The sequence below is a fragment of the Balaenoptera physalus genome, assembly GCF_965194825.1.
Source record: "Balaenoptera physalus genome assembly, chromosome: X".
NCBI classification, from domain to species: Eukaryota; Metazoa; Chordata; class Mammalia; order Artiodactyla; family Balaenopteridae; genus Balaenoptera; species Balaenoptera physalus.
Genome location: NC_138903.1, coordinates 50,116,384 through 50,133,209, shown reverse-complemented (window position 1 = coordinate 50,133,209; position 16,826 = coordinate 50,116,384). Strand labels below are relative to the sequence as shown.

At 40.3% G+C, this 16,826-nt stretch overlaps 1 protein-coding gene and 1 pseudogene across 7 annotated transcripts in view; both read right to left on the bottom strand.

Annotated features, from left to right (window-relative positions):
• The window catches only part of KLF8 (KLF transcription factor 8), a 349,664-nt gene that overhangs the window by 55,509 nt on the left and 277,329 nt on the right, over positions 1-16,826 (bottom strand). The window contains exon 1 of one of the 6 annotated variants that reach the window (XM_082444997.1): positions 12,345-12,403. The exons of 4 other annotated variants lie outside the window; for them this stretch is intronic. In XM_082444997.1, coding sequence (XP_082301123.1) covers positions 12,345-12,351 — 7 coding nt within the window. In that variant the 5' untranslated portion in view covers positions 12,352-12,403. Of the gene's footprint in view, positions 1-11,941; positions 12,256-12,344; positions 12,404-16,826 lie in introns of those variants that run through there. One more of the 6 variants, XM_082444999.1, reaches the window with a different exon arrangement.
• LOC309651876 (transcription factor Spi-C pseudogene) lies at positions 1,835-11,948 on the bottom strand (annotated as a pseudogene). Its single transcript has one exon. The product of its transcript is annotated as a transcription factor Spi-C pseudogene (transcript).

Below are 16,826 nucleotides of genomic sequence, written 5' to 3'. Positions count from 1 at the left end.
TATCACCATAGGAACGACTGGAAAACCCAAACTCAAAGAACCTCCACTTGTGGCATCTCAGCAGGTAGCTCACTATGAGTTTTCTATTCAATAGTCTCAACATACACAAAATCTGGAGGGTGTCTGAGGTACTTAGTCCAAATTATAGGAACCACCACCAGAGCAGGTACTCAGAAGTGGCTCCAAGACAAGAAATGCCTGCAGCTTGTTTTCTCAGCTTTCCTGAGCGAGATTTAAAAAAGTAGGGGCAACTGAAATGTTTAAAAAAAAAAACATGAATTTAAGAGGAAAGAACATATTACCACAAAAAAGTGAAGACTGACAGCACATACCACGTGAAAGAAAGAAACTGAGTATTGCATCATTATTACAATAGCCAGCTAAGCTTGAAGTAACGTGAGGTAATAAAAAGATAAGGTGATAAGAAACACCAGAAAAAAGCTGTATGACTTTGGGCAAGCCATTTGACTTTTCCATGCCTCAGTTTTCTCATCTGCAAAATAGAGATACATCAGCTTGGCCTTACCCCTCAGAGGGTTGTTATGAAGACCATCGTGATAACACATATAAAAATTCTTTATAAGGTGTAAATGTGAAATCTCCATATAAGTTTTTAGGAATACTTTTGTCAGAAAATCCAAAACTAAAGTACATAAAAATATGTACAATACATACAGTCACATTTTAAGGATCCAAACCACTCACAATAACAATACCTAATCTTATGAACTTTGATATGTTTATCTCCATTCTCACATGAGTTCATGTTCTAAAGGATCACCTGCAAGCCTTCCAGTGCTTTCAGCCACTTTCATTCCCCCCAGATGCTGATGTTAAGCTCCATTTTCTTTTCCACAGAGAAACCCAAATATGCATGAAAGAAAAATCACCCCGGAATGTGCTAGAGATTAAGATTCTTGATTCTGGAAAAGATGAAAGCTAAAGGGAATTATTATAAATATCTAAAACTAGTGGATTTGAGGTTCAATGAACTCCAGGCCTGAGTTTTAGTTCTAGTTTAATTACCAAATTGTTGAATAACTTTGGATAAGTCCCATCACTTAATACAGAAAGTAGAAAGAATTCTTGCTCACAAGATCACTGTGAACCTCACAGGATCATTGCGAGGATCAAATAAAAGAACAGATTTAAAAGTATTGTATAAATTAACCTCAGATTTCTAGAACTAGTTCCCTTGTCCTCCATCAAACAGGTAAACTTATTCTAAAGAAACTAATTTTACATGCAATAAACTGATAGAACTTATGTTAAAAGTGCTAGCTATAGTTAAAGAAAGCAGCATGAACAATGGGAAAATCTTTTACCTAGGATCTGGAGACCTGGGCTCTAGTCCACTGTTATCTAGGAGTGTCATTTTGAGTAAACTACTTAGCCCTTTTCAGGTCTCTTCCATAACACTCTATGATATACGACAGAGGGCATAGATGAAAGAGCTATAGTTTTCCAAGTTTCTGCTTAATCTGTGAAGCTGATATCAAGAAAGACAATTAGGGCTTCCCTGGTGGCACAGTGGTTGAGAGTCTGCCTGCCGATGCGGGGGACACGGGTTCGAGCCTGGTCTGGGAAGATCCCACATGCCACGGAGCAACTGGGCCCGTGAGCCACAATTACTGAGCCTGCGCGTCTGGAGCCTGTGCTCCGCAACAAGAGAGGCCGCGATGGTGAGAGGCCCGCGCACCGCGATGAAGAGTGGTCCCCACTTGCCGCAACTAGAGAAAGCCCTCGCACAGAAACGAAGACTCAACACAGTCATAAATAAATAAATAAATAAATAAAAGAACGTGAATTTCTTAAAAAAAAAAAAAAAAAGAAAGACAATTAAGTTCTCCACAAACCATTAGGCAAAATTGAGTTCACTCCTACAGCAATGAAAAAAAAACAACTTTTTATTTTGTATGATCACAAATGCGCACAAAAGTAAAGATGAATCCCATGTATCTGTTCCCACCTATTCCCAGTTTCAGTGATTTTCAGCTCATGGAAATCTTGTTTCATTTGCACTCCCAACTCACTCCTCCACCTCAATGGCTACTTTTAGGCAAATCCCAGATATCATTTCATTCCTATGGCATTTCCAAAGGGACACATTTAATTTTCACAATCTCTGTGAGGTAGGTATTACTGTTGATTCGATTATGCACATGAAGAAACACAGATTCAGAGAAATTAAGTAATCCCAAGGTCACATAGCTGGTAAATTACTGGGATTTGAATCCAGGGATGATGTCTGATAGCAACATTCTTTTTCTCCCTTAAAGTAATTGCTACTATCCTGCACTTTGAAATAGTTTGATGATGTTGAAAATAATAATGCTGGAGATTTTTTATACATTAGCAGTCTGCTCTACTATTGAACATCTGAAAAGAATATTAAAAGATTCCCACTAACTGTGATGTTAATCATCAGACAAAACCTCTAGGAATACAGAGCTCCAGCTTGGCACTGAGGCATTGGTTTAGAAAAAGGACAAATAGCCACAGCAGTACAAGCTCACTGTTCTGCACCATCATGTAAAATCTCATGCAATCCACTTCATTACTTTATACTATTGTTTCATGCAACAGTCTCCTCCAACAAATTGAACATGGTGCTACTGCAGCAACCAAAAAGAATGTACAACACAGTGGTCTTTGCCCATGCTTAGTACAGTGCTTAAGGGCAGAGACTTTCTCTTTTGAATGGTCTCTCCACTCACTGCTTGAGCTACCTGGCTCAAGAGCACCAAGTCCTATAAGAGTCCTGGGCCATCTCAATTTATAGGACCCACAGAGGTCATGTAAATGAAGGTACCAATAACAATAATCATTATTGTTATTTTCAAGGCTCCATATTGATTCGAGGATCTCGCTACAAAAAGCTGGAGGAGGTATATTGTACATATTTATCAGAACTAGTTTTTAAAATAAGAAAATGAATAGATTCACATCACACATTCTTATTCTAATTGAAGATGAAACAGCTAAATCATTGACAGCACAGAAAGAGACAACAGAGCTGGAATAATCAGCCTCAAATAAATAAAAGTTAAGTCTCTGTTCATCATTGTGAAGACCTTTCTGAGGATATTCTACCTTGTTTGTGTTTGTATTTCAAGGGAAATGAAATGGAAGAGAATTGCAGAAAAGAATGAAAGAAACTCTATAGAAATAAATGATAAATTTTTTAAAAATAAAAAAAAATGGAGCTAGGTCAAGGAATTTGGATGGTTACATTTGGAAAAAAGGAAGTAAGGGAAAGGAAGTCTGCCCTGATAATTGCCTTCAAAGGCACATGTTAGGTATTAGGGGAAAACAGAACTGCTATATTATTATTGGAGATTACAGTTGACTTAAAGAGGAACTTACTGATGATAACCAAGTCTTTATAGATAACTTACTAAATAGCTAACGCTGTAGTAAATACTGTATATATATATATATATATATATATATATACGAGAGGGGGAGCAGATAGTACCAAGCTTCCACCTGGTCTCTACCTTCCAGGAGTTTTGCAGTGTAGGCCAGACAGAGAAAATTGGCAGTCCACTGCAGATGCTGGCCTGGTTCTCACTGCGATGTTAAAAAATAAAATCAAATTAGCTGATAATCTTTTATTTTCCCTCACCCCTGTATTTATTTATTTATTTATTTTTAATTTTTTATTGAAATATAGTTGATTTACAATGTTGCGTTAGTTTCAGGTGTACAGCAAACTGATTCAGTTATATATATATTATATATATATATTTTAATATATATATATTCTTTTCTTTTTTTTTTACATTCTCCTTTAAAAGCAGATTTCTTTTTTAAAAAACTCCATTTCTTGGGACCTCCCTGGTAGCCCAGTGGTTAAGAATCTACCTTCCAATGCAGGGGACATGGGTAAGATCCCTGGTCAGGGAACTAAGATCCCACATGCCTCCGGGCAACTAAGCCCATACGCTCTAGAGTCCGTGCACCACAACTAGGGAGCCTGCATGCCACAGCTACTGAGCCCTCACGCTCTGGAGCCTGCGTGCTGCAACTACTGAGCCCGTGTGCCACAACTAGAGAGAAGCTCACACACTGCAATGAAGAGCCTGCACACCGCAACGAAAGATCCCGCATGCCACAACTAAAACCCGACACAGCCAAATAAATATTTTTTTTTAAAAAATCCATTTCTTGCTTTTCTGAAAAAGTTGAGAGCTCTTACAACATGGAATCTACATTGGCACAAGAGAAAAATTACCTGGAGTTGATAAATGGCTGCCCCCTTTATACAGGACATGCTTCTGTCATTTTATTGGGCCCTGTAGAGATCTGAGCTCCCAAGTCTATGTAGTGAGACATAACTATGCATAAAACAATAACAACCAAATATTACAAGGTAATAGATGCTAAATTGCTTAATTATGATTTGAAGCTTGTAACACTAATTACAAGAGGAGATAACTGAAAGTAGAATAGTCAGAAAAAATTCCAAAGAAATGCTCTGTGGTGAGGTCAGCCTTGAGGAACTAAGATTGGTCAAGAAGAGACAGAAAGGAAATCCAGATGAGATGAAGAGTAGACTATACACTCTGTGAAGGCAAGGGTCCCATCTAAATTGTTCACTACTCTAACCCAAGATTCTAGCATAATGTCTGGAACTTTGTAGGCACCCAGTAAATGATTGTGGAGCAAAGGAAAGTGGCATAATTTTTTAAATGTGTTTTAGAGAACATATTCAGGCAGTGGTCTACAGAATAGAGAAGGCAAAAGAACCAAGGTAGAACTAGAAGCTATTGGAATACTTTATGTGTATTGTGGTAAGAGGTTACATAGGTGTCACAAACTCAATACCTAGAGGGGTCAGGCAGGTTAAAATCACCTAGGCCAGATAGGAAATATGGTGAACTGAGAATACATGTCCTGTCTAAAAGGGAAAGGAGGAAGCAGTTCACCAACTCCAGGCAATTGTTGACAAGAGGGAATACAGGTTGGTATCTTCTGATTATTTAAGAGAAGCTGGAATTCTAGAGTTTTAAGTAAAGTATGATTTTTAATTTTTTTTACATTTTTACTTTTTACTTTTTATTTATTTATTTTATAGAAATATAGTTGATTTACAATATTAGTTTCAGATGTACAATATTATATTAGTTTTAGGTGTACTACATAGTGATTCAATATTTTTCTAGATTATACTCTATTCAAAGCTATTATAAAATATTGGCTATATTCCCCGTGCTGTACATTACATCCGTGTATCTTATTTATTTTATACATAGTAGTCTGTACCTTTTAATCCTCCACCCCTATCTTGCCCCCTCTCTCCTTCCTTCTCCCCACTGGTAACTAATTTGTTCTCTATATCTTTAAGTCTGTTTCTATTTTGTTATATTCATTTGTTTCAATTTTTAGATTCCACATATAAATGATAACATACAGTATTTGTCTTTCTCTCCCTGACTTATTTCACTAAGCATAATACCCTCCAGGTCCATCCATGTTGTTGCAAATGACAAAATTTCACTCTTTTTTTATGGCTGCGTAGTACTCCATTGTGTATATATACCACATCTTCTTTATCTATTCATCTGTTGGTGGACACTTAGGTTGCTTCCATATCTTGGTTATTATAAATAATGCTATGGGAGTTCCCTGGTAGTCTAGTGGTTAGGATTCTGTGCTTTCACTGCAGAGGCCTGGGTTTAATCCCTGGTTGGGGAACTGAGATCCCGCAAGCTGTGCAGTGTGGCCAAAAAAAAAAAAAAAAATGCAGCTGTGAACATTGGGGTGCATATATCTTTTCAAATTAGTGTTTTCATTTTCTTTGGATGTATACCCAGGAGTGGAATTGCTGGATCATATGGTAGTTCTAGTTTTAGTCACTGAAATTTTTAAAGCCATGAATGTAATTTAGCAGGAACACTATCACAGGCAATCATTTTTTGTTTTGTTGCTAAAACTGTTGGATACATGTTAGAATGATTTTTTTTTGTCTGAGTGTATGACAGGAAAATAATGTTTAAATCAATATGTAAATCAAAGCATCTCCACTAGCATTATTAATCTAGAAGGAAGTATTACATAGACAATAGTCAAAGGAAGGACATTTAGTCTATATTTTCAAATGGGACTTGATCATTTAAAGTTGTTCACTGGCAAAATTTTTCACCAAGTTAGTATAGATTATATGCTACTTCATAAAAGATAGCAATAATGAAGTTTGGGTTTTTTGTTTTGTTTTTCAGTATTTGCTTTCAGAGAAAAATCCTAAAACTTGTAGGGATTTCTGATGCCAGAAAATTTTGATATATAAGAGTATATTTATATATGGAATCTAAGGGAAAAAAAAAACGGTCATGAAGAACCTAGTGACAAGACGGGAATAAAGACACAGACCTACTAGAGAATGGACTTGAGGATATGGGGAGGGGGAAGGGTAAGCTGGGACAAAGTTAGAGAGTGGCATGGACATATATACACTACAAAACGTAAAATAGATAGCTAGTGGGAAGCAACCGCATAGCACAGGGAGATCAGCTCTGTGCTTTGTGACCACCTGGAGGGGTGGGATGGGGAGGGTGGGAGGAAGGGAGATGCAAGAGGGAAGAGATATGGGAACATATGTATATGTATAACTGATTCACTTTGTTATAAAGCAGAAACTAACACACCATTGTAAAGCCATTATACTCCAATAAAGATGTTACAAAAAAAAGAGTATATTTAGCAATCAGGGTGACTTAGATCATGGTAAGTGGCGTATGTATAATTCTAATATGCATTCCAGTTATTTAAACTGAGGAATCCTTGATCAGGTTGAACATACTGGGAGTAGATCTCTTCTTCCAAGAAATAAGATGGAGACAGTCTTTGGAGAATGGCCTCACTGAATTGGTAAGTTAACTTTCTCTGGATTTTGATGACTTCTCCAGTTCTTCCATAATTCTTCAGTGCTCTGGCCATTTTCTGGTAAGTCATGGTCTCCCGGTTGCCTTTTCTTTTTCCCCAAAGTTGGGCAAGTTTTTCTTTGTTTTTTGATACAAACTGAAAGATGCCTTTGGTTTGATCTATCCATTGAATACAAGATCCATCTCGGGATTACACAGGGATTCATGAAGGTATTCAAACAGTCGGAGCTTCTTCCTGCCTTTTCCTCCCTTTTGCTGGAGAAGAGTAGGTTGCATCAGCTGGTTTTCAGGGATGTTCTGCAGAAACTGATGAATATTTCCTTCAAAAATATTAATATAGAGGTCCGTATCACTGTTTATTACTGTTCTCCAATTGCAGACCTGTTCCTCTGTGGGCAGCACACCATAGCTGTTGGAATTTCCTCTGACGTGAGAACAGTGGTTGATGAAAGCCAGGTAATTTTTGTAATCTGAGGAGTACTGAAGATCACCAGTTGAATGTTGCCTCAATACTTCAAAAGCATCTTCAAATGCTTGACCCAGCTTGTCTTGTTCAAAACAAGCCATGCTTCATTAATAAACTGACAATTCTGTCCATCAGAGGCCAATCTAACATTTAGGTATACTCCAGGTGGAAATAACTTTCCCCTCTGAAGCGCAGGTCGGCAACACCCTTCAAAGTATGATTTTTTAAATGTTGGCAATCAACCATATTTTAAAAGTGTGGGTCTGGGCAAATTGACATACTGCTACAGACTGAATTGTGTCCCTCCCCAAATTCATATGTTGAACTCTCAACCCCCAGTGTGACTGTGTTTGGAGATAAGGCTTTTATGGAAGTAATTAAGGTTAAATGAGGTCGTAAGGGTAGGGTCCTCCTCCAATGGGATTAGTGTCCTTATAAGAAGAGACATCAGGGAGCTCACTCTCTTTCTCCAGTAGCACAAAGAAGAGGTCATATGAGCACACAGGGAGAAGGCAGCCATCTGAAAGACAGGAAGAGGGCCCTCACCAGAACCTGATCATGCTGGTACCCTGATCTTTGACTTCCAGCCTCCAGAACTGTAAGAAAATAAATTTCTGTTGTTTAAGCCACCCAGTCTATATAGTGTTTTGTTATGGCAGCCCTAGCAGACTAATACACATACTTATAAAGTTTTTATTGTTATTACAAACAACACTGCAAAAGTTTGTAAATATCTTAAATGGTATTCAATAGAAAACTGTTTAAATAAATTGTGGCTCATCCATATAGTGAGAAACTATGCAGTCACACAAGAGAATGAGATATTTCTTTACATACAGATATGGAAAGGTCTTCAAAGTATATTTTTAAGTAGACAAAGCAAGGTGTGGAACAATATGCAGAGTGTGTTCCTATCCGTGTATAAAAGGAAAGGGGGAGAAAAAATACTCATTTGTTTGATATACATAAAATGTCTGTGGAAGAATTTCCAATAAACAGATAACTTTAGTTGCCTGAGGCAACTAGGGGACAAGACTAGGAGGGAGACTCTTCATTGTATATCACTTTGTATATTTTGAATTTTGAGGGATGTATAATGCATTATTAATATAAAATTCATTTTTAAATGAAAGTTTTATCAATTTAGGAGAAACAAAACACATGCGTAGGCTGTATTTGGTCTGTAGGCTAATTGGTTGTACCTCTGGACTAAATTAAAGTGGTGGTAGTTAGAATAAAAAGAAAGGAACTGATGCTAGATACAAAAGGAAAAAAAAAAAACATAGCCCTTGGCAACCAAGTAGACAGGGAAACTGAGGAAGAGAGTTGATGCCAGCATTTTGAGCATGGAATATGGGAACCACAACAACTATGTTTCTCCATTTCTTACTACACTATCATGCATTCTTCTAAGTGCTTTACACAATTAGCACATTTATTCCTTACTGCAACCCTATGAGGTAGTTTCTACTATTATCCTCAGTGCAAAGATGAGAAAACTCAAGTTCAGAGTTTAAATAACTTCACCAAGATTATGATGATGGTAAATTGTGGGACCAGGTAAATGAAAAGGAGAAGTCTTGAATGAGAGGTGGGGGAAGAGTCTAGGGGTAATGATGGATTCTATTTTAGAAATGATGAGTTTGAGGTTACAACAAAATATCAAAATGCTAATGATTTGATACCTGGATATCAAATACCTGAATTTGGCTCTAGAGTTAGGTTATAGCTCCTTAATTTAAAGTGTTTAATACTTCCAGAGTTTGCTTTGTCCACATTACATCTAGTTTGTCTAAGTACACAAATATCTTTAATTTTTTATACAAAGCGCCAAGCTGGTTACAGACTTTTAAATCCAGCTTCCTGTCTCACTGAATTACCTTCCTTTTTTCCAAAAAAAAAACAACTTTTAAATAAAATAAACTACTCTAAGTAACAAAATGATGAGACCCTCCACTTAAGAAATATGTATTAGAAGTTAGGTACAGAGTCCAATGTTTTACTTACATTATTTATAATCACAAATTACTGTATTATTTTAGATGTGAGAAAACTGAGGCTAGATGATAAAGCTGAGCTGGGGACAATAAATACAACAAAAACCTAACTTCAGGTATACAACCTGAATTGAACACATTATTACATGAGAATCAGAAAGTACATCAAACAAGGTTTCACATCATCTTTGGATAAACTAATGAACCTGATATGACAATGTTATTCATTCACACTCTACTTAGTAATGAGATGACAACTGTACTAGATGATCATCTAGGTCAATCATCCCAATCAAGTTTTCCTTCACTGACAAAAACATGACATTTTGGAGCTAAATTTTAGAAGATCATCTATAATATATGTACCCCGTGTTTACATGGGAAAGTTAATTGGGTAAGTACTTTGAAGATACAATCATAGTAATATCCTCAAGCACCTTTCTGTCTAGAAAGGGGGTAAGGGCTTAGATATGTACAGAAATGACCAAAATACAGGGAAGAGAGTTGTGTAGGTTCCAGATAATGTGAGTAAAGTGATACGGAAACTCAAAAGAGTTTATTTCTATATGCAAGGATCAGGTAAATTTTCATACAAATGGCATTTGATTTAGGATTAATAATGAGAGGAATATTATAAATACTGTTTTAAGGAAAAAATCATAAAAACAAGTACATTACAAAGCAGTTCATTTATAAGTATCCACTGAGCAGAACAGACAGTGATGTACAATTTCTAAGGAATAGCTGAGGAGATAAGGAAAGATTTATATGGGGGCTAAGGACTAAAATAGGACTTGAAGGAAGATTGAGGTTTAAATGGGGGGTGGGCAAAAAGAAGTCATTTAAGATGGAGGAATAGAAAATGAGTTTTTAACAATTTTATCAGTGCCTGACACAGTATGCCAACACATATTTGCTAAATGAATTATATATCCAAAGGCAATCTTATTATTCATCAGTGTAAGTGAGACAATAAAATAGAACTGACTCAAGGCAAGGGTGAATATATAAATGTGTCACATAATAATAATGCCCCTGCCAGAATGAGAAAAGGTTGATCTCCCTCACCACCAGATACACACAATCCGGAGAGATGAAAGATGACTAGACTAGGCTTGGTGACTTGGTTATTGGAATTCAATTAACTGAACCAACAAGGGCCCCATTTCAGAAATGCATATACTAGGATGATGGGGGTTGGGGGGAGTTGAAGAAATGGTGGTGGTAATCTAGTTCACGTTTTTTCCCCCAGTTTTCTTTCCAATGTATCCTGAAAGCCCTAATGAGAGGTACATATGGCTCCCCAGAGCTCTGAAAATAGAGCCATTAACTAGTCTGGTCTTGAGGATGGACTAGATTTACCTATCACTTTTACTTTTGAGTTTATATTTCTGCCCTTCCTATGTTTTCTGCCTGTCTGCCCTCCAAGCCAACCTGAAGACACTGTTCCCAGCCCATTCTCTGTGTTCCTAACAGTCACCAAAAATTAACAACCTTCATATATAAGGGTCCCCCCCAAAAATCTGAAGAATGGGATGAGGTCATTTGTCAGTCACTGGTTTCTGTTGTCCAAAGGTCCTGTTGGTTATATCATCCTAGTTAAGTTGTCCAAAGAATGAGGGGAAAGGCAGGCTAGTGGCCCTTTCTCCCAGAGGTGCTAAAGTCCAGTGGGAATAATGTTAAATCAGTAGCAAGCAAAACCTATGTTCTAGCTTCAGACTTTGGGCAAGCTAATTCAATATTCCAAGGTCTCCTTTCACTCCCTGGAAGGTGTTTTAAGGACAGCAAAACACTAATTCTATCAGTGGTGTTCCAGAGAAGGAGTCTCAAACTGAGTAGGAAAAGGAAGTGAAACTCAGTTATATATGGAGTGGCAGCCTCTGTCACATACACTAAGGTATTTAATCTACCCAAATATCTTTAAGATTATTAATCCACATTCTCTAGTGGAGAAAAGCAATGCCCAGGGTCACACGGCTAGTAAGTGGTGGCATTAGGATTTCAAAGCAGATCTGCCTGTTACCCCAACCATCATAGTCTCCATCAGCTTCAAAGCCAAATTTGGAGATTATTCTCTTTGCCTAGTTATTATCACATTGAGTGCCATCAGACTGCTGCTTAATAAACGCTTTCTTTACAATGTAGACAGAACAAAAGGAAATAAAGGATCGTTCCCTTGACCATCTGTTTGTATTTATTTTTCCAAAGAATAAGTTTTATTTATTTTGTGATTTATTTTTCCCCAAATTCTTAGAGTTAAACATAAAAAGCCCACAAAAAGGCAGCTCTTCTAAGTGACCATTGCGAATCGATACTCTGCAGCAATCCCAGCAATTCGGCCCAATCTTCCACCTACACAGACAAACCAACCGCCTTAGCCACGTTTTAAAGAGCCAGGGCAGGGCCTATGCTTTCTCCTCCAACCATGCCCAGCCCCTCCTTAAAGAGCCGGCACGCCCAAAGCAGCTCCTCCCCGGCGGCTGCCCTCAGGGCCTCGCCGTTCAATAGCCTCGGCTCAAACCTTAACCCCCTGCTCTTCTCCTTCCTTTTAGAATCATATCTAGGTATCTGCTACTATTTAGGGGGGTTACCTTGGAACGTTGGCCTTCCGAATCCCGTTCTCTCTGGTAGCAACTTTGGCTGTGTGGGGTTAAGTCAAAGACAAACCTTACCCCTGAAGGAAAAATGAAAGCGCCAAACCAGGGTGGATTAAATTAAACAAACCCATCCATTCGTGCCCCTCTTCATTTCTCCTACGAGGCTCCCCAAAGTACTCCTCCCATTCCGAACCCCTCTTTGCTCAGCCCTTTAGCAAAGTCATTTTCCCTTGAGTTTCATTTGATTCCATATAATGTTTGTACCCTTCTCTCCCCACCGCCCCCGCCGCACTCCCTCTTCTAAAACCTATAGAAGTGAGGAGTGGGGGTGGGATGGGGGATAGAATCTAGAGGGAGGAGATGGGAATGGGTGGGTTCTAATTCCGGAGTCACTTACCGCCCATGTCACTAGCTGGGGACTCCTGAAGTGTCCGGAGCTCATGCGGTCCTCTGAGAGGCTCATACTCCTGATCGCAAGACAGCTGTTTCCCTCACACCCGCCCCTGTCTGACAGCGCGCCAGGCGGCTCGCTCTTGCCTTCTCTTTCTCGGCCCCCCACCTCCTCTTTTTCTCCTGGCTGGAAATGAGGAGGAGGGCCAGAGCCGACAGAGTCGATTCAGACCCGGCTGGGCCACCCTCGAAACAAGGGAAACAAAGCTCTCAAGCATCCAACCCCAAATTGGGGAGCCAGCAAAACCGACTTCCTAAAAAGAATCTTCCCCTTGCTGCAATGCTCTTTTAGCTCTTTTCCTCGGCTAAAAATAAAGTGGGTTCGCTGGGCCCAAGTGGCCAAGGTTGAGGATCCTCCGTTCCCCTTTCACCTCTACCAATTCAGTTCCGGCCAAACCCACTCTCCACCCATCCTCTGAACTCCACACACCCTTGAGGAGAGTGTCGGGGCTAAGAGCTAAGAAAACCAACCCAAACCCCAAAGCACTACTTGAATACAAAGTTGAAGTGGAGGACTCCTTCAAGACAGGAACCCAGGAGAATAGACCAAAAGAGGATCCCTTTACTGCCGTTGTTGCTGCTGCACACCCCAAAGCCTTCCTAAAAAGAAAGGAGGGGCAAATGCCTACGATTGGTGGAAACACATAGGGGCACCCCAGTCTAGGATAGGGGTTTCAGCAAAAAACGTCAAGAACTCGTGCGGGTACTCTAGAGTGAGGTTTCTTGGGTGCACCTAGCTGCCCCACTGGGGACCTCATGTTCATGAGGGTCAGTACCGACACTGCTAGCTGGGCAACCCGAGTGGGTGGGGTGACTTGCCTCCTGCCCGGCTAGACTCAGAGAAGAGGTGTGACTATCCTGAGGGTGGAGTTCCTTAAAAGGGACAGGCGGCCACTAGAGGAGAGTGAAGAGTGGAAGGAGGTGGAGAAGGGGGGCGCTGAGACCAAGGAGGGAGAAGGGAGGGGGTGGGGCGGGGCCCAGGGTGGAGAGCTCTGGTCTTGCCCCTGGTGGCAGTCTCCAGAAGCAGCAGGTACAACTCAATCAATTTCAGTTCCTTATTCTCAAAGAGGCTTGTAAGCACACCGTTTGGTCACCTATCCATTTGCGTGTTAAGCTGAGGGAGGGTGAAAGGGATGTGGGAATGGGAGTGGGGGCTGTATAGGAAGGGAGGAATAGGGAAGGGGAAAAGCAAGAAAGCTGGCAACTGAAAAATATTTACAGTCCTAGCTCTCCATGGTAATAGTGTGACACTAGCAAGGACAACGAAGTCACAGTATCTTCTCAGGGAGGAGACTAAGAGCAAAGGAGAATGGAACTGGGGGCATTTTCTAGCAAGAGATAAGGGAAGAAGGTGAGGGTGAAAGGGTGGGAGGGGAAGAAGGAGGAGTTGAAGGAACTGTGAATACAGAAAGGTTCTTTTTAGTCTCCCAAATACCAGACCTCTAAGAATAGAGTCCTCAAACCCCTGAGATGGCCTCTCTTCCAGGCATTGTGGAAGATCCCTGCAGAGCTGAATCCATAGCAAATGAGCCACATTTCCAGGATTTCTTTGCCCTTGCTTGAAAGTCCCTCTCTAAACCATTTAATAGGAGGCCAGGAAGTCACAGGCAACCACAGGCCTTTTTCAGTGCCTCTTTGCTACCACAGTTCTTTTAAAGGGGAGGAAAGAAAGAGAAGAAACAAAGCAGAGAGAGGGAGGGAGCAGAGAGACAGGAGAAATAATAATAGCTACTGTGTATTCAGCACCTAATATGGGCAAATCACTAGGCCAAGTGTTTTACATTCATCATTTCTCATTTATTCCTGATAACAACCCTGGAGAATAGGTGCTATTATACTCTCCAAGCTCCTCCTTGTTTTTTTGGCCGCCGGGGAATTCCCAAGCCCCCTTTTAAAAATAGAAAACTGAGGTTCACAGCCCAGTACTTCCCAACACATATATGCCCACTCGCTTGATATTGCTGCCAGAATGTCTTTAATCGTCTCTTCTTTTCTTATTCCACCCCAAACTTGGTTATTCCTCCTGTAGTTCACCTGAATGACATCACCATGTACCCCAACATCCAAGACAACACTCTGGGACTCATCCTTTAATCTGCTGTGATCTGGACCCTGTCTACCTCTCAGGCAGCAGAGCTTTTGCTGATTTCCTGGGTCTTACCTGTATTACAAATCCCTGAGAATGCCAGGTTATTGCCATCCTCTATGCTTTGGCTCATTTTTCTTTCTCTTTCTTAAATGGCCTAAGCTCTCTGTCTACCTCCTTGAAAGGACTAATTCAAGATCATCTCCCCTCCTTACTTAATTCTTTCAGGCAGAACTAACCATCGCTTCCTCTGTGCCCTTCTCTACCTCAGGGCACATATTTGTTGATATAATTGCTTGCCCATACTAGACTATAAAGTCCCTGAAGTTAGGCACAAGATGTTATCATCTCTGTAACCTGGGTGCCAGGTATTATTATTAACAATAATAATAGTTATTGACCATTAACTATGTGCCAAACTGTTCTAAGCCATATGTGTATACATATATACACTTACTGAGTATATATAAATATATATATATGTTTTATATATCAGAGCTAATTGCAAAGGCAGGACTTTTCCTTTATATTCTTTGCCTCTTGACACATCAATAATCAGCAAGTGGCCACGTAAGTCACAGGAAAGGGTATGGGGGAACACGTATGGAGAAGTAGAAATTGAGATCAGTTTCCCTCTCCTTCCAGGAAGCAACACAGACTCTCCTTTGTATTAGCTTCCTTAAGAAATAAACCAAACAGCGACCTGCAATACCTTTAACTCCTTCCATCAAACCCGAAGGCTTCAGGAGACTGCCTGCTTGAAGTAGCAGCCTGTGCTTTCCTCTTTATAACCAGAGTCAGATGAGGGATGTACGAGTTAAATTAAGCAGGGAACCAATGAACAACAGCTAAGAAATATGCAGATACCCCAGGTGTCAAGGCCCAAGAAGCGCTGTTTTTCCCTTTCCCTCTTCCTCCTCTTCATCCTCCTGCCTCTCCTCCTCCTTTTCTTGAAAGCCAGCTGACAAACTACTAGGGTGGAGCCCAGTCTGAGGGCTAGAGGGAGGGGAAGAAAAGCCTCAGTAAGAGGACTCCACCCTCCCTGCTCCCAGTAGAACAACAACAAAAGAGAAGTCTTGGGGAGCTGGGGCTGAGAGGAAGGTGGGGCAGAATAGGGTGAAGTGAAGAAGGGAGGAGAGAGCAAGGGGAGATAGGGGCCCAACAGGGTAGAGTTGGTCTGGGGAAGTCAAGCTGTATATAAACAGAAAAGCCTGCATTCTTAAGTCACTGTTGTTAACGGAACAACAAAAGTGTAGCTGAAAGTAGCGCATAGCTCAGATCTAATAGGAAAAATATTGCCCTCCTCACCCGCTTTCTTCTTTCTCTGCAGTTCCCCAGAGGGAATATTCCCCCTGTGAGCTCAGCTAGAAGGAGACCTTTTGCCCCTCTGCTAATGTTGAACAAGTGTTAAGTTCCTCACACATGCCAGAAGACAGTGCTAAGTTCTACCAGCAAAGGATAAGGATATTTTAGAGAAGGAAATCCAGTTAGCTGAGAAGAGAAAGCCTGGAAAGAGATTGTAGGAGAATAACAATGACTTAGCTTACAAACTGTACAACCTTGGGCAAGTGATCTCACTTCTCTAAAAGTCAGTTTCCTCACTTATTTCTTCTAAAGGTATGCTGCTAGTACTTCTCAGAATTGTTAAAAGATTTAAAAAGATGCAGAGGTGGCTTTACAGTGAAATTAATGAAGTTTGAGCTTCAAGGTCCCTCATTTGAATGGCCCCTTTCCAAGACACTGAGAGTGATCAAACTGTGTTTTTCTTAAAGAGGATCCCCAAACTTGTATAAGCTTCAGGCCCCACAAGACCTGGATCTGCCCCCACTGAGATTATAGCCTACAAAGCACAGTACCTCACACAAAGAAAGCACTCAAGATAGGATAACTATTATTCTTGGCAATGGCAGCTCTTAAATCTACTAGCTTTAGATTGCGTCCCTTTCTGGACACAGATATTGGGAACATGCCTCCATGTTTCCCATAACTCCCATACTTGTATATATGAATAACTTATAAAAATTAATAACTAAACTGCTTGCTTGAGACATTCAGAGGCATGACTAAATTCACCTTAGGAATGGCCAGTGGGCCAGGAGCAGGTGACCAGGCTTTGAAATTCTCTTGGAAGAGCACCATCCTAGGCAAGCTCTAGCAGGCCTGCTACCATCCACGAGTTTAGTTGTACCTCAGGCTGCTAACTTTATGATTAGAGCTTGACTAGGGGTGTGTATGTGTGTGGGGGGTGTGTGTGTGTGTATGTGTGCGTGGACTTTTCACACTGTTTAGACCCTAGATGCTACCACACCTATAAATTGGAGGAGGGAAGAGGCTTTATAATCA